This window comes from Myotis nattereri (genome assembly GCF_964212035.1).
Source record: "Myotis nattereri genome assembly, chromosome: 6".
Lineage (NCBI taxonomy): Eukaryota > Metazoa > Chordata > Mammalia > Chiroptera > Vespertilionidae > Myotis > Myotis nattereri.
This window is the reverse complement of record NC_138081.1, coordinates 13,761,462-13,779,114: the sequence shown is the minus strand read 5'-3', so window position 1 is coordinate 13,779,114 and position 17,653 is coordinate 13,761,462. Positions and strand designations below refer to the sequence as shown.

The window sequence follows — 17,653 nt, the reverse complement described above, 5'->3', positions numbered from 1 at the left end:
AGGCAGGGTGGCCACCGACCCTGCTTGCCCACGATCAGGGCTCCTGGGCCAGGCAGACCAGTGCACGCTGCCCATCCATAGAGCCTGCTCCCACACGACCCCGTGGCAAGGAAGGACCCAGCACCTAGAGGAGGTCACACCGGCCCCAGGTTCCCAGGTGCCCGGGTCCTGGTGGCCTCGTTGGAGCTCCAGGCTCTGGGACATCCTCCCCCAGGTCCCAGCATCTCACTTCCGTCTTCCTCTCCCACCCTTGTCCCTGAGCTCCAGGGGACCAGGTCCCAGCAGACCCAGGGCAGGGGTGCAGGCAGGGCCGGGTATCAGGCAGCCCAAGGCCATGGCTGCTCAGGCGGTGAGAACCGAGCTTCCTGAGCAAGGGGCTGAGACGGGGTGCCCTGTGGGGGTGACCTATGGTGGCCAGGGGAAGGATGGACACGGAGTCCCCTTCACCCCAGGCACGTTCCGATGATTGAACTGAGGAGCCAGCAGGTGGGTTTGCTACTTTCCACTGTGAGATCAGCAGGCAGGCGAGGCTCCCAGCTCTTGCAAATGCTGCACACCTTGGGTCAGGCACTTGGTGGGGGTTAGCCACCCCCCTTCCCGCCCGCCCCCCCCGCACCTCCTCCTGCAGGGCTGATGGACTGGCCCCATTGCTGGGAGCTGGGAAGGTGGGAGGCCCTCCCCAGGGGACCCCTCCCAGGGCAGCCCACGCCCCTGAATGGGAAGCAGGGAACCAAGGTCCTGAGTGAGCTTCCTTGTGGCCTAGGGCTGCTCCTGCCCTTGCCTGGTCCCAGCACTGTGGCCCCTCCCTCACCCCAGGCCAGTCTCTGCCTCAGGAGTCTGCCCCTGCCAGCCCAGCCGGCCACACTGGGCATGTGCAGGGCTCTCTGAACTGGTTGTCTGTCTGTTGACTATAAGCAGCCGTGACAATGTTTTCCTGTAGCTCCTCTAATGACAGATTCTTTTCTTTTATTATTTAATTTTTATTTTTCAGTTCCAGTTTGCATTCCGTGTGATTTTGTGTTGCTTTCAGGTGTACAGCATAGAGGGGGACAGTCACATACTTTACAAAGTGGTCCCCCAGCATGTCAGTGCCCCCTGACACCACACCCAGTGACTGCAATATCATTGGCGAGGTGCCCTGTGGGTGACAGCGATGTAAAGTGCTAATTACTTTCTAAATGAGCTTGGCTAGTATGGTCTTCCAGCAAAGGCTTAAAGAGTGATGATAGTGGTGGCTGGGGGCTGGGGACACAGAGGGCAGAGACCCCCTTTCTGCCCCTTCCTCCCCTCCTTCCGCACCCATCTCCTGCCCCCCCTCCCAGGTCTGCTTTGCTCTCCCACCCTTGCCAGGGATCCTCCCTGCACCTCCTCCCCTGAAAATGACTCCCCACCTCCTCCTGCCCCTCCAGTCCCCACAGGACACCCCAATTCCCAGCAGCCTGGGCAGGAGGCCTCTGATCACTGGGGCCTCCAGAGGGCCCCTGCCTCCATCACTCACCCTCAGCCCTGCTATTCTTGGTGGCCAGGAGACAGGTGATGCGGGGAAGGAAGTGGTGGGACACAGAGTACTAGGCAGGGGGAATGGCTTCCTATTTCACCACCATTTCCTCCGGGGCTTCACCCATTTCCCCACACCTGCCCCAGGGGAGGGAACAGGGGACAAGCTTGGCCCAGGGAGCGCCCACCCAGGCCCAGGGGCAGAGGGAAGGGGAGGGTCCTGCATAGGCCCAGGCCTCCCTCCTCCCTGAACACCTCCCCACCTGCAGTCTTTGCCTTCCTCAGCTCTTCTTCCCAGACAGGCTGGGCAGCTGCTGACCCCATCAACTCTGACACCCTCTCCTCAGGGCGGCTGCTGCCACTCAGCTCAGACAGAGGGCCATGGCCTGGGAGGCCCCGCACCTGCTGCCCCTTGTCCTGCTGCTGCTCCTGGCCTCAGGTGAGGGCGGAGTCGAGCAGAAGAGGAGGAGGGATGGATGCCAGTGAGGTGGCCTGAGGGATGTGGGGAGGAGGGGCGAGGCGAGGGAGGGGGTCGGCAGGGGGACACTGAGGGTAGCAGGGAGGACTTCCTGAGGAGGGGGCCCCTCTCAGCTCTGAGGCAGGCAGGGGGCTCCCTGACCTGAGGGTTTATTCTCAGGCTCCTGGGAACAGCAGTCACTGCTGCTGCGGAAACTGGAAGGGGAGGAAGTCTCCATAAGGTGCGATTATCCAGTCCAGCCAGGTTTGAGGAGGAAAACCTGGTGCAGAGTAACACCAGCAGGAACTTGTACCTCATTAGTCACCAGTCCCGGGCTCAGCCAGGAGCCCAGAGACCCGCGATTTGTCATCAGGGATTACCTCGGACAGGGGTACTTCACTGTCACCGTGTCTGCGCTGGCAGAGAAGGACTCGGGCTTGTATTGGTGTGGATTCTATGAATCTTCCCGGATCAACATTCTCAGAGCCATCCGTCTGGATGTCTCTCCGGGTGAGTCCTTCCTTCTGTGGGTGCTTCTCAGGGTCCCTGAACCACAGGAAGCTGATGCTGGAAAGAACCTAATCAGGCCCCCCAATCCCTGTGGCTGAACCCAGGGCCCCTTCCTGAGGTCGCTGCTGGTTACAGGCAGAACCAGAGCCAGAACTCAGACTGCCGGCTCTGGTGAGTTCTCCCTTCCCCAGCGCACACACTTCTCTGAACACTTGTTGCTTCTCACAGGTCTCCCCGCTGACTCGTACCCATCACCAAGCTGCCTCAGGCTTGCGCAGGTCTGGCTTATGGGTCCATTCCGGGCACCCCTCCCCCTGACCCTAATCCCACCTTCTCTCCAAGGGCTGTGCTTGAGGCGGGTCACAGGTGACTGTGTGGTCTCAGGGAATGGGGACAGGAAGGGGACAGACACAGTGAGCAGATATGGGACTTTGGGGTGAGGCTGGAAGCTGCAGGGGCCAAGGCTCAGAGGGCCTGGATCCCACCCTGCACCCGCCCCTGATAGATGAGTGACCATCGCCTCAGAGTGGGAAGCTTGAGGCTCCTCCTAACCCTGGGCCCCTCCCCCATACGCCTCCTGAAAGCTTCAGAGGTGCAGAGCCCCCCTGCATATCCCAGTGATGGTCAAGGGTTAAACAGTACCTTCGAAGACCCCGCCTGGCTGCTGAGCCTGTACCGCTCGCTGTTGGGTCATCTGGGTACCAGGCGCACACACATCAGCTGCTCAGTCATTCTCGGCCCAAGCCTGGGCTCATTGCCCACTGCATGTCGGGCACGGGGCGAGGCCCTGGAAGGGGAATGGAACCCTGAGACATAAATAAAGGCTATGATGCAGGGTGTGGGGGGCATAATGGAGGCATGTTGGATGGAGGCCCAGAGGAGGGAGGGGGCCAGGTTGCTGGTGAGCCCAGGAGTATAGACTTGCCTGCAGGACTTCCCAGAGGAGGGGACACCACAGCACGGTGGTTGGGGTGGGGGCGGCATTTCGGGGGCGAGCAGGTCGGCAGGGAGGGGCAGTTGGGGGTGAGCAGGTCGGAAGGGAGGGGCAGTTGGGGGGCGAGCAGGCCCCCGGGGGGAAGTTCGGGTCTATTTCTCTTCTGAAGCCCTCACACAAGCCTTGAATGTGACTGCCTCAAGGCAGCACAAGTCCCATCAACCAGCCACAGAGGAAAGGAGCTGGGGGTGGGGAGCTATGATTACAAAGGTGTTTCTACCCCTGATGACAGAGCGTCACGTAGAAAACGTGGCCCAGGGGCCAATGGATTTGAGCAAACTTCCTTGGAGTTGAAGGAAGGGGATGGACAGAAACCCTCTGCACAGAGCTGCTGGGCCATGGGGCCCGGAGGGGTGTAGAGAGCACCACCTGGAGGAGGAGAAGCTGTGGAGGTAGCAGAGGAGTAACACCTGCAGAAGGGGGTGGCCGCCACCAGGAGCAGGTGCGGACATGCTCTCACCGAGTGTCAGCGACACATGGAGACAGTGGGGCTGAGTGGAGAGGAGATGGTGAGGCTAAAGCAGGGCCGGTGGTGGATTCAGACTGCGAGAGCCTTGGGCGCCTGCAGCCTGTGCACTTGGTTCTGTAGCAATGGGAGCACGAAGGGCTTTCCCCGGCGCCTTGAGAGGGAGAGGGAGGGCTCAGTGCAGAGTGATTGATGCAGGAGCTGTGGGCAGGAGCTATGCAGAAGGGAGAAATTAGGGGCTGGAGACCAGGTAGACCCCTTTAGAGCAGTGGTTCTCAACCTTCTGGCCCTTTAAATACAGCTCCTCATGTTGTGGTGACCTTCAACCATAAAATTATTTTTGTTGCTACTTCATAACTGTAATTATGCTATTGTTATGAATTATAATATAAATATCTGATATGCAGAATGGTCTTAGGCGACCCCTATGAAATGGTCGTTCGACCTCCAAAGGGGTCGCGACCCACAGGTTGAAAACCTCTGCTTTAGGGTGAGAGCCAGCACAGAGGATTATGGGAAAGTAAGGCCCAGCCTCAAAGTCCCTGCTTGGCTGCTGTGGTGGCCGGGAGGCAGGGAGCAGGCTGAGCTTCGGAGCAGATCATCCGGCAGACACCCACCCTCTCGGCCTCAGGATGGTCAAACCTAGGACTCCAACGCTGTGCTTGACCTTCCAGGCCGGCCGCCTGCCCGGGCCCTTTCGGAGCCGCAGGTGATGGCTATTGTTCTGACTTGCGGATTCGTCCTGAACAAGGGCCTGGTGTTCTCAGTCCTGTTGGTCCTTCTCCGGAAAGCCAGGGCCTCAGGTGAGTGGGGGCCGAGGCCGGGCTTGGAGTAGAAATGAATGAGGGACCCAGATGGTAGCTGGAGACAAGAGCTCAGAGGGGCCATGTCCCAGGGGTTCCCAGAGTTTGCCTCCTTACTTTGCCCACTTGTTTGCCCAGGAGGCAGGCCCAGCCCCTGGAACCCTGTGAATGGCGCTGGGCTGGGCTCACCAGGACAGGGAGACCTGGGGGTGGGAGCGGCCAGCATGGTTTTGGCTGCTCTGCAATCCATTCTTTTCTTCAGAGGAGGAAGGGAGGCTGAAGCCGGTACTGGCATGGATGGATCACGTGCAAATGCTGTCTGTTTCTCTCACTCCTCAGGGGAGCCAAACCCAGGGGAGCAGCAAAGCCACCCTTCCAGGAGCTGAGGGGCATGCCTTCCTCCCCTAGCAAACATCACATCCTTTCTCTGTTCCCCAAACGAACTAACAAATAAACTGATCTCTCAGGGAAGAAAAAGGCTTCAGAAACTCCTTTTGTGAGGTCTCTGCCCAGCCCCTTTCTTCCTGAGAGAAACGTACTGAGCAGAGAGTGTGGGGAGCTGGGAGGAAGGAGACCCACTGAACTAACCAGAGGCCCAGAACACGGCAAACTGTCTTTTATGAAAAGTAAATACAACACCTGGGGCTCAGAGGGTCACCCAAATGAGCCTGCGCTTGTTCCCTTGCTGCTGTTCAGACCCGCTCTGCTGGGGCGTGTCTGGCCCTCCGGTGAAGCCTCTGGCAGACCCATCACTCTCCTGGTCATTTTTTAAAAAACATTTTATTTTTAAATTAAATTTGCTGTGGTGACATTGGTTAATATAATTACCGAGGTTTCATCTACTTGTCATTTAAAAAAATAGACTATTTTTTAGAGCAGTTTTAGGTTCCCAGCAAAATTAAGGACACAGTACAGTTCCCATATAGCCCTGTCCCCACAGGTGCGCGGCCTCCCCGCTATCAGCATCCTAGTCCCTGCCCACAGTCCCCCATGGACACACTTCACCGTTCGCCTGGTTTTATGGAATTTATTTTTGTCCACCTCCATCCCCCAGCTGCACTTCCTACCCGTTGCACCATCGGTATCCTCTTAATATAGTTAATGCATATGTCCTTTCACTCTACTTTCCATACATGTATTTACATTTGTGTGGGTCCTTGAAAACACATAGAAGTGTTTCATGTGCTTTATTTTATACGCATTTCGCTCTGAGCTTCTGGGAATGACTCTCAAAGCCACACTTTTCCATAAAAATGTGCACTCCCATGGAAAACTGCCTTGTCTCTAGCACATTCTTCCTAGTTCTCTGGTTCTGATTGAATGAGAAGTATTTATAACTAGAGGCCCAGTGTGTGAAATTCGTGCACAGGAGGCAAGACCAGCATGTGTCCTCTCTCAATCTGGGACCCCTCGGGAGAGGTCGGGCCTAAACTGGCAGTCAGACATCAGTCTCACGATCTGGACACTGCATGCACCAGTGACCATACTTTTCATACAGGTGAAAGTGTCTTGCTGTTGTATGGGCAGCTACATTTTTTTCCCCTGATTATAAAAAGCAGTACATAACATGATGCTTCTGAGGCAGTAGTGCCATTTTCCCCATCTTATGGGTGGAAAACTGGGGCAGAGAGAAGTTAAGTAATTGGCTTTGTCACACAGTTATAAGTGTCAGAATCAGGGCTGACCACAAAATGTGCACGCCAGGGTCCATGCATGTCATCACTGCATCATCCTGTTTCTTCAGTGTTAGTGTTAGAGCAGCCATGCCAGGTTTGAATTTTTAAATCTAAGAGACAGTTCCCAATATATAGGGTAGAGTCCCTAGGCCTGGCCAGCAATCAGGGCCAGCTGTGTGGTGACTGGTGAGCAGGGTGATCAGGGGGGTGCCCCCCCCCGTGGCACCCACCTGGGCTGGTGGCCTGGCGCCACCCACTGGCCAGCCCAGCATCCTGATTGCTGCTGCAGGTCACCTCCCTCTCAGGGGGCAGTGCACTTCATCGCAACCAGTCATTGTGCTGGTTGTTCCACTGTTTGGTTGATTTGCATATTAGGGTTTTATTATATAGCATTCCGCAAATCATAGGTAATTGGTAGACATACAAATTCTGTGTTTCTTCCTCTGTTGTGGGAGGAATGAAAACCCCACACTGGTGAGTCTCCCCACGCAATTCATTTCAACATTTCTTTACTCTATATAAGAAGTTTTCATGTGTATTCTTAAGAAGGCTAAATGCTCAGCCGAACAGCTGAGAGGAGCGGGGCGTCCAGCTGCCCTTTCCCCACCAAGACCCTGTGTCCTCTGCTGCCCTCTGCTCCCCTCCAGCTTCCCCATGCACGTGGGGAAGAAAGTCCCAGAGGCAGCGGGGTCCCAGCGGCCCCCCTGGAGGAGGAGAAAGTGACTAAGAGCTGGGGATCCCAGAGACATCGGCAGCAGGGCCCCCAGAGCTGTCCAGCCCGGCCCTGCAGCCATGTACCCTCCGACCGACCTCCCATGTGCCCTGGCCAGGCTGCTGGTCCCTCAAGTCCTGGGAGCCAGCAGAGCCCACCCTCTCCCTGCTGCCACCTGCTGGCCAGCTTCTCCTGGGACACATGTGATGGGCAGCTGAGAGCCTGCCTCAGTTTACAGGACAAGCCTGACCCCAGACTGGGGTGCAGAGGCTGAACTCAAGACTGTCTCCCCATTCCCACCTGGGCTCCAGGTCTGAGCTATTGGAGGGAACTGAAGGCCCTTCAGAGTCCCCTGAAGGGGGGGCCACAGCTCAGCAAGCAGGATGCCACACCCCTCCCCCCCCTCCCTGGGTGTCCTCCCCTGGGGTGAGAGGAGCCACCGTGACACGGGGAGACAGATCAGTGCTCCCACAGCCCAGGACTGCCTGGTGAGGGTGGGTGGGGCCAATGGTGCGAATGTAGTTCAGGAACCTGGCCTGGTGGCCTGCCATGTCTGCCTGCCTCACAGGCTCCTGGCTCTGACCTGGCCCCTCCTGCAGGGAAGGCTGGACAATCAGGGCTGCATTTGTCCCCTGAAGACGGGTCTGCAGCCTGGAGGGACTGGAGAACATGTGGGTCTAGATGCGGCATCTCTACTCGGCCTGAGACAGGTACCTCCCAGGCGGGAGAGCAAAGGTCATGGTCAGGAGACCAACACAGCCAGGGCCTTAGTGGGGCCACTCCAAGATGGATATGGGGAGAGAAGGGGGACTGGGGGAATCCTATGGGACCATAGGGAGGAGGCACCACTTCCCTGTGTCCAGGAGAGGGCGCCAGAGGGGAGACTCAACTTGAACTGACTGGCCTGGTTCACACACACACACACACACACACACACACACACACACACACTCACACTGACATCTGTCCTCCCCACCAGGAAGGTGTGGCTGCCACCTGCTATGCAACTTGGAGGGAGGTGAACTCCCCTGGGGAAAACGGGTCCCCAGCAGCTCCCCTCCATGGACCCTGACAGCAGCTGGACTGCCCTGTCTCCTTGGAGGGCAGGCTGTCCCGGGGAGAGCGCTGCACAGGGCTCAGGACCGGGACCAGGGACCAGGGCTGCCACCTGTCCCATGTGACCCTGCTCAGGTCACTAACCCTCCCGGCCTCAGGTTTCCTCTCCTGTGAAGGGGACACTCATTCCTACCCCAAGACTTTTCAGAATAAAACGAAAGAACACAGACTTTATGCAACTGAGCACGTGCGTTGTGGTTGCTGGCCCTCAAGTTCTTTCCAAGTTATAATACTGTGTGTCATATTCTATGTTTTCAAAGTCTGCTGGACCCCATTTCTCTGTTTTGTCCTGGATTGTAAGGAGAATGTGAGGGCAGAGGGGGACATGGTCCCCAGGTGGCGGGTGCAGGACCCAGGCAGAGGCCAGGGTGTGCCCTAGTGTCAGGCAGGGTGGCCACTGACCCTGCTTGCCCATGATCTGGGCTCCTGGGCCAGGCAGACCCGTGCACGCTGCCCATCCTTAGAGCCTGTTCCCACACGACCCCGTGGCAAGGAAGGACCCAGCACCTAGAGGAGGTCACACCGGCCCCAGGTTCCCAGCTGCCCGGGTCCTGGTGGCCTCGTTGGAGCTCCAGGCTGTGGGACATCATCCCCCAGGTCCCAGCATCTCACTTCCGTCTTCCTCTCCCACCCTTGTCCCCGAGCTCCAGGGGACCAGGTCCCAGCAGAACCAGGGCAGGGGTGCAGGCAGGGCCGGGTGTCAGGCAGCCCAAGGCCGTGGCTGCCTCAGGTGGTGAGAACCGAGATTCCTGAGGAAGGGGCTGAGACGGGGTACCCTGTGGGGGTGACCTGTAGTGGCCAGGGGAAGGATGGACATGGAGTCCCCGGCACCCCTGGACATTCGGATGATTGAACTGAGGAGCCAGCAGGTGGGTTTGCTACTTTCCACTGTGAGGTCAGCAGGAAGGCGAGGCTCCCAGCACTTTCAAATGCTGCACACCCTGGGTCAGGCACTTGGTGGGGGTTCAGCCACCTCCCTCTTCCCCCCCCTCCTCCTGCAGGGCTGATGGATTGGCCCCATTGCTGGGAGCAGGGAGGGTGGGAGGCCCTCCCCAGTGGACCCCTCCCAGGGCAGCCCACGCCCCTGAATGGGAAGCAGGGAACCAAGGTCCTGAGTGAGCTTCCTTGTGGCCAAGGGCTGCTCCTGCCCTTGCCTGGTCCCCACACTGTGCCCCCTCCCTCACCCCAGGCCAGTCTCTGCCTCAGGAGTCTGCCGCTGCCAGCCCAGCTGTCCACACTGGGCATGTGCAGGGCTCTCTGAACTGGTTGTCTGTCTGTTGACTATAAGCAGCCGTGACAATGTTTTCCTGTAGCTCCTCTAATGACAGATTCTTTTCTTTTATTATTTAATTTTTATTTTTCAGTTCCAGTTTGCATTCCGTGTGATTTTGTGTTGCTTTCAGGTGTACAGCATAGAGGGGGAAGTCACATACTTTACAAAGTGGTCCCCCAGCATGTCAGTGCCCCCTGACACCACACCCAGTGACTGCAATATTATTGGCGAGGTGCCCTGTTCGTCACAGGGATGTAAAGTGCTAATTACTTTCTAAATGAGCTTGGTTAGTATGGTCTTCCAGCAAAGGCTTAAGCAGTGATGATAATGGCGGCTGGGGGCTGGGGACACAGAGGGCAGAGACCGCCTTTCTGCCCCTTCCTCCCCTCCTCCCGCACCCATCTCCTCCCCCCTCCCAGGTCTGGTTTGCTCTCCCACCCATGTCAGGGATCCTCCCTGCACCTCCTCCCCTGAAAATGACTCCCCACCTCCTCCTGCCCCTCCAGTCCCCACACACACCCCAATTCCCAGCAGCCAGGGCAGGAGGCCTCTGAGCACTGGGGCCTCCAGAGGGCCCCTGCCTCCATCACTCACCCTCAGCCCTGCTTTTCTTGGTGGCCAGGAGACAGGTGAGGCGGGGAAGGAAGTGGTGGGACACAGAGTACTAGGGAGGGGGAATGGCTTCCTATTTCACCACCATTTCCTCCGGGGCTTCACCCATTTCCCCACACCTGCCCCAGGGGAGGGAACAGGGGACAAGCTTCGCCCAGGGAGCCCCCAGCCAGGCCCAGAGGCAGAGGGAAGGTGAGGGTCCTGCATAGGCCCAGGCCTCTCCTCCTCCCTGAACACCTCCCCCCTGCAGTCTTTGCCTTCCTCAGCTCTTCTTCCCAGACAGGCTGGGCGGCTGCTGACCCCGCCAGCTCTGGCACCCTCTCCTCAGGGCGGCTGCTGCCACTCAGGTCAGACAGAGGGCCATGGCCTTGGAGGTCCCGCACCTGCTGCCCCTTGTCCTGCTGCTGCTCCTGGCCTCAGGTGAGGGCGGAGTCGAGCAGAAGAGGAGGAGGGATGGATGCTAGTGAGGTGGCCTGAGGGATGTGGGGAGGAGGGGCGAGGCGAGGGAGGGGGTCGGCAGGGGGACACTGAGGGTAGCAGGGAGGACTTCCTGAAGAGGGGGCCCTCCTCAGCTCTGAGGCAGGCAGGGGGCTCCCTGACCTGAGGGTTTATTCTCAGGCTCCTGGGAACAGCAGCCACTGCTGCTGCGGAAACTGGAAGGGGAGGAAGTCTCCATAAGGTGCGATTATCCAGTCCAGCGAGGTTTGAGTAGGAAAACCTGGTGCAGAGTAACATCAGCAGGAAATTGTACCTCATTAGTCACCAGTCCCAGGCTCAGCCAGGAGCCCAGAGACCCGCGATTTGTCATCAGGGATTACCCCGGAGAGGGGTACTTCACTGTCACCGTGACTGCGCTGGCAGAGAAGGACTCGGGCTTGTATTGGTGTGGACTCCATGAATCTTCCCGATCAACTTTCTCAGACCCATCCGTCTGGCTGTCTCTCCGGGTGAGTCCTTCCATCTGTGGGTGCTTCTCAGGGTCCCTGAACCACAGGAAGCTGATGCTGAAAAGGACCTAATTAGGTCCCCAAGTCCCTGTGGCTGAACCCCGGGCCCCTTCCTGAGGTCGCTGCTGGTTACAGACAGAACCAGCGCCAGAACTCAGACTGCCTGCTCTGGTGAGTTCTCCCTTCCCCAGCTCACACACTTCTCCGAACACTTGTTGCTTCTCACAGGTCTCCCCGCTGACTCGTACCCATCCCCATGCTGCCTCAGGCTTGTGCAGGTCTGGCTTATGGGTCCATTCCGGGCACCCCTCCCCCTGACCCTAATCCCACCTTCTCTCCAAGGGCTGTGCTTGAGGCGGGTCACAGGTGACTGTGAGGGCTCAGGGAATGGGGACAGGAAGGGGACAGCCACAGTGAGCAGATATGGGACTTCGGGGTGAGGCTGGGAGCTGCAGGGGCCGAGAGAGCTCAGAGGGACTGGGTCCTACTCTGTACCCGCCCCTGATACATGAGTGACCATCAGCCTCAGAGTGGGAAGCTTGAGGCTCCTCCTTACCCTGGGCCCCTCCCCCATATGCCTCCTGAAAGCTTCAGAGGTGCAGAGCCCCCCTGCATATCCCAGTGATGGTCAAGGGTTAAACAGTACCTTCAAAGACCCCGCCTGGCTGCTGAGCTTGTACCGCTCGCTGTTCGGTCATCCGGGTACCAGGCGCACACACATCAGCTGCTCGGTCATCCTTGGCCCAAGCCTGGGCTCATTGCCCACTGCATGTCGGGCATGGGGCGAGGCCCTGGAAGGGGAATGGAACCCTGAGACATAAATAAAAGGCTATGATGCAGGGTGTGGGGGGCATAATGGAGGCATGTTGGATGGAGGCCCAGAGGAGGGAGGGGGCCAGGTTGCTGGTGAGGCCAGGAGTATAGACTTGCCTGCAGGACTTCCCAGAGGAGGGGACTCACAGCCCGGTGGTTGGGGTGGGGGCGGCAGTTGGGGGGCGAGCAGGTCGGAAGGGAGGGGCAGTTGGGTGGGTGAGCAGGCCAGCGGGGGAAGTTCGGGTCTATTTCTCTTCTGAAGCCCTCATACAAGCCTTGAATGTGACTGCCTCAAGGCAGCACAAGTCCCATCAACCAGCCACAGAGGAAAGGAGCTGGGGGTGGGGAGCTATGATTACAAAGGTGTTTCTATGGCTGATGACAGAGCGTCACCTAGAAAACGTGGCCCAGGGCCCAATGGATTTGAGCAAACTTCCTTGGAGTTGAAGGAAGGGGATGGACAGAAACCCTCTGCACAGAGCTGCTGGGCCATGGGGCCCGAGGGGTGTAGAGAGCACCACCTGGAGGAGGAGAAGCTGTGGAGGTAGCAGAGGAGTAACACCTGCAGAAGGGGGTGGCCGCCACCAGGAGCAGGTGGGGACATGCTCTCACCGGGTGTCAGCGACACATGGAGACAGTGGGGCTGAGTGGAGAGGAGATGGTGAGGCTAAAGCAGGGCCGGTGGTGGATTCAGACTGCGAGAGCCTTGGGCGCCTGCAGCCTGTGCACTTTGTCCTGTAGCAATGGGAGCACGAAGGGCTTTCCAGGGCGCCCTGAGAGGGAGAGGGAGGGCTCAGTGCAGAGTGATTGATGCAGGAGCTGTGGGCAGGAGCTATGCAGAAGGGAGATATTAGGGGCTGGAGACCAGGTAGATCCCTTTAGAGTAGTGGTTCTCAACCTTCTTGCCCTTTAAATACAGCTCCTTATGTTATGGTGACCCCCAACCATAAAATTATTTTTGTTGCTACTTCATAACTGTAATGTTGCTACTGTTATGAATTATAATATAAATATCTGATATGCAGGATGGTCTTAGGCGACCCCTCTGAAATGGCCGTTCGACCTCCAAAGGGGTCGCGACCCACAGGCTGAAAACCTCTGCTTTAGGGTGAGAGCCAGCACAGAGGATTATGGGAAAGTAAGGCCCAGCCTCAAAGTCCCTGCTTGGCTGCTGTGGTGGCCGGGAGGCAGGGAGCAGGCTGAGCTTCAGAGGAGATCATCCGGCAGACACCCACCCTCTCGGCCTCAGGATGGTCAAACCTAGGACTCCAACGCTGTGCTTGACCTTCCAGGCCGGCCGCCTGCCCGGGCCCTTTCGGAGCCGCAGGTGATGGTTATTGTTCTGACTTGCGGATTCGTCCTGAACAAGGGCCTGGTGTTCTCAGTCCTGTTGGTCCTTCTCCGGAAAGCCAGGGCCTCAGGTGAGTGGGGGCCGAGGCCGGGCTTGGGGTGGAAATGAATGAGGGACCCAGATGGTAGCTGCAGACAAGAGCTCAGAGGGGCCATGTCCCAGGGGTTCCCAGAGTTTGCCTCCTTACTTTGCCCACTTGTTTGCCCAGGAGGCAGGCCCAGGCCCGGGAACCCTGTGAATGGCGCTGGGCTGGGCTCACCAGGACAGGAAGACCTGGGGGTGGGAGCGGCCAGCATGGTTTTGGCTGCTCTGCAATCCATTCTTTTCTTCAGAGGAGGAAGGGAGGCTGAAGCCGGGACTGGCATGGATGGATCACGTGCAAATGCTGTCTGTTTCTCTCACTCCTCAGGGGAGCCAAACCCAGGGGAGCAGCAAAGCCACCCTTCCAGGAGCTGAGGGGCATGCCTTCCTCCCCTAGCAAACATCACATCCTCCCTCTGTTCCCCAAACGAACTAACAAATAAACTGATCTCTCAGGGAAGAAAAAGGCTTCAGAAACTTCTTTTGTGAGGTCTCTGCCCAGCCCCTTTCTTCCTGAGAGAAACGTACTGAGCAGAGAGTGTGGGGAGCTCTGGGAGGAAGGAGACCCACTGAAATAACCAGAGGCCCAGAACACGGCAAACTGTCTATTATGAAAAGTAAATACAACACCTGGGGCTCAGAGGGTCACCCAAATGAGCCTGCGCTTGTTCTCTTGCTGATGTTCAGACCCGCTCCGCTGGGGCGTGTCTGGCCCTCCGGTGAAGCCTCTGGCAGACCCATCACTCTCCTGGTCATTTTTAAAAAACATTTTATTTTTAAATTAAAATTACTGGGGTGACATTGGTTAATATAATTACCGAGGTTTCATCTACTTGTCATTTAAAAAAATAGACTATTTTTTAGAGCAGTTTTAGGTTCCCAGCAAAATTAAGGACACGGTACAGTTCCCATATGGCCCTGTCCCCACAGGTGCGCGGCCTCCCCGCTATCAGCATCCTAGTCCCTGCCCACAGTCACCCATGGACGCACTTCACCGTTCGCCTGGTTTTATGGAATTTATTTTTGTCCACCTCCATCCCCCAGCTGCACTTCCTACCCGATGCCCCATTGGTATCCTCTTAGTATAGTTAATGCATATGTCCTTTCACTCCACTTTCCATACATGTATTTACATTCGTGCGGGTCCTAGAAAACACATAGAAGTGATTCATGTGCTTTATTTTATACGCATTTCCCTCTGAGCTTCTGGGAATGACTCTCAAAGCCACACTTTTCCATAAAAATGTGCACTCCCAGGGAAAACTGCCTTGTCTCTAGCACATTCTTCCTGGTTCTCTGGTTCTGATTGAATGAGAAGTATTTATAACTAGAGGCCCAGTGTGTGAAATTCGTGCACAAGAGGCAAGACCAGCATGTGTCCTCTCTCAATCTGGGACCCCTCGGGAGAGGTCGGGCCTAAACTGGCAGTCAGACATCAGTCTCACGATCTGAACGCTGCATGCACCAGTGACCATACTTTTCATACAGGTGAAAGTGTCTTGCTGTTGTATGGGCAGCTACATTTTTTTCCCCTGATTATAAAAAGCAGTACATAACATGATGCTTCTGAGGCAGTAGTGCCATTTTCCCCATCTTATGGGTGGAAAACTGGGGCAGAGAGAAGTTAAGTAATTGGCTTTGTCACACAGTTATAAGTGTCAGAATCAGGGCTGACCACAAAATGTGCACGCCAGGGTCCATGCATGTCATCACTGCATCATCCTGTTTCTTCAGTGTTAGTGTTAGAGCAGCCATACCAGGTTTGAATTTTTAAATCTAAGAGACAGTTCCCAATATATAGGGTAGAGTCCCTAGGCCTGGCCAGCAATCAGGGCCAGCTGTGTGGTGACTGGTGAGCAGGGTGATCAGGAGGGTGCCCCCCCCCCCCCCCCCCCCGTGGCACCCACCTGGGCTGGTGGCCTGGCGCCACCCACTGGCCAGCCCAGCATCCTGATTGCTGCTGCAGGTCACTTCCCTCTCAGGGGGCAGTGCACTTCATCGCAACCAGTCATTGTGCTGGTTGTTCCACTGTTCAGTTGATTTGCATATTAAGATTTTATTATATAGCATTCCGCAAATCATAGGTAATTGGTAGACATACAAATTCTGTGTTTCTTCCTCTGTTGTGGGAGGGATGAAAACCCCACACTGGTGAGTCTCCCCACGCAATTCATTTCAACATTTCTTTACTCTATATAAGAAGTTTTCATGTGTATTCTTAAGAAGGCTAAATGCTCAGCCGAACAGCTGAGGGGAGCGGGGCGTCCAGCTGCCCTTTCCCCACCAGGACCCTGTGTCCTCTGCTGCCCTCTGCTCCCCTCCAGCTTCCCCATGCACGTGGGGAAGAAAGTCCCAGAGGCAGCGGGGTCCCAGCGGCCCCCCTGGAGGAGGAGAAAGTGACTAAGAGCTGGGGATCCCAGAGACATCGGCAGCAGGGCCCCCAGAGCTGTCCAGCCCGGCCCTGCAGCCATGTACCCTCCGACCGACCTCCCATGTGCCCTGGCCAGGCTGCTGGTCCCTCAAGTCCTGGGAGCCAGCAGAGCCCACCCTCTCCCTGCTGCCACCTGCTGGCCAGCCCCTCCTGGGACAGGTCTGAGGGGCAGCTGAGAGCCTGCCTCAGTTTACAGGACAAGCCTGACCCCAGACTGGGGTGCAGAGGCTGAACTCAAGACTGTCTCCCCATTCCCACCTGGGCTCCAGGTCTGAGCTATTGGAGGGAACTGAAGGCCCTTCAGAGTCCCCTGAAGGTGGGGCCACAGCTCAGCAAGCAGGATGCCACACCCCTCCCCCCCCTCCCTGGGTGTCCTCCCCTGGGGTGAGAGGAGCCACCGTGACACGGGGAGACAGATCAGGGCTCCCACAGCCCAGGACTGCCTGGTGAGGGTGGGCGGGGCCAATGGTGCGAATGTAGTTCAGGAACCTGGCCTGGTGGCCTGCCATGTCTGCCTGCCTCACAGGCTCCTGGCTCTGACCTGGCCCCTCCTGCAGGGAAGGCTGGACAATCAGGGCTGCATTTGTCCCCTGAAGACGGGTCTGCAGCCTGGAGGGACTGGAGAACATGTGGGTCTAGATGCGGCATCTCTACTCGGCCCTGGGACAGGTACCTCCCAGGAGGGAGAGCAAAGGTCATGGTCAGGAGACCAACACAGCCAGGGCCTCAGTGCGGCCACTCCAAGATGGATATGGGGAGAGAAGGGGGACTGGGGTAATCCTATGGGACCATAGGGATGAGGCACCACTTCCCTGTGTCCAGGAGAGGGCGCCAGAGGGGAGACTCAACTTGAACTGACTGGCCTGGTTCACACACACACACACACACACACACACACACACACACTCACACTGACATCTGTCCTCCCCACCAGGAAGGTGTGGCTACCACCTGCTATGCAACTTGGAGGGAGTTGAACTCCCCTGGGGAAAACGGGTCCCCCCAGCTCCCCTCCATGCACCCTGACAGCAGCCAGACTGCCCTGTCTCCTTGGAGGGCAGGCTGTCCCGGGGAGAGCGCTGCACAGGGCTCAGGACCGGGACCAGGGACCAGGGCTGCCACCTGTCCCATGTGACCCTGTGCAGGTCCTAACCCTCCCGGCCTCAGGTTTCCTCTGCTGTGAAGGGGACACTCATTCCTACCCCAAGACTTTTCAGAATAAAACGAAAGAACACAGACTTTATGCAACTGAGCACGTGCGTTGTGGTTACTGGCCCTCAAGTTCTTTCCAAGTTATAATACTGTGTGTCATATTCTGTTTTCAAAGTCTGCTGGACCCCATTTCTCTGTTTTGTCCTGGATTGTAAGGAGAAAGTGAGGGCAGAGGGGGACATGGTCCCCAGGTGGCGGGTGCAGGACCCAGGCAGAGGCCAGGGTGTGCCCTAGTGTCAGGCAGGGTGGCCACCGACCCTGCTTGCCCATGATCTGGGCTCCTGGGCCAGGCAGACCCGTGCACGCTGCCCATCCTTAGAGCCTGTTCCCACAGGACCCCGTGGCAAGGAAGGACCCAGCACCTAGAGGAGGTCACACCGGCCCCAGGTTCCCAGGTGCCCGGGTCCTGGTGGCCTCGTTGGAGCTCCAGGCTGTGGGACATCATCCCCCAGGTCCCAGCATCTCACTTCCGTCTTCCTCTCCCACCCTTGTCCCCGAGCTCCAGGGGACCAGGTCCCAGCAGAACCAGGGCAGGGGTGCAGGCAGGGCCGGGTGTCAGGCAGCCCAAGGCCGTGGCTGCCTCAGGTGGTGAGAACCGAGATTCCTGAGGAAGGGGCTGAGACGGGGTACCCTGCGGGGGTGACCTGTAGTGGCCAGGGGAAGGATGGACATGGAGTCCCCGGCACCCCTGGACATTCGGAT

At 57.6% G+C, this 17,653-nt stretch overlaps 1 protein-coding gene across 1 annotated transcript; it reads left to right on the top strand.

Annotated features, from left to right (window-relative positions):
• The first annotated feature begins 10,291 nt into the window (after nucleotides 1-10,291).
• Nucleotides 10,292-13,964, top strand: LOC308521828 (natural cytotoxicity triggering receptor 2-like). The gene is made up of 4 exons (XM_081094940.1): nucleotides 10,292-10,536; nucleotides 10,735-11,063; nucleotides 13,169-13,297; nucleotides 13,637-13,964. The coding sequence occupies exons 1-3, from the start codon at nucleotides 10,479-10,481 to the stop codon at nucleotides 13,205-13,207; spliced, it is 426 nt and encodes a 141-aa protein (XP_080951066.1). The 5' UTR covers nucleotides 10,292-10,478; the 3' UTR covers nucleotides 13,208-13,297; nucleotides 13,637-13,964.
• Nucleotides 13,965-17,653: the final 3,689 nt, after the last annotated feature.

Excerpts from the sequence above, each read along its gene's own strand:
- LOC308521828 (XM_081094940.1), top strand. The coding sequence starts at position 10,479 with ATGGCCTTGGAGGTCCCGCACCTGCTGCCCCTTGTCCTGCTGCTGCTC. Across the intron at positions 10,537-10,734 it reads GCTGCTGCTCCTGGCCTCAG|GCTCCTGGGAACAGCAGCCA; the intron begins GTGAGGGCGGAG and ends GTTTATTCTCAG. Across the intron at positions 11,064-13,168 it reads CCGTCTGGCTGTCTCTCCGG|GCCGGCCGCCTGCCCGGGCC; the intron begins GTGAGTCCTTCC and ends TTGACCTTCCAG.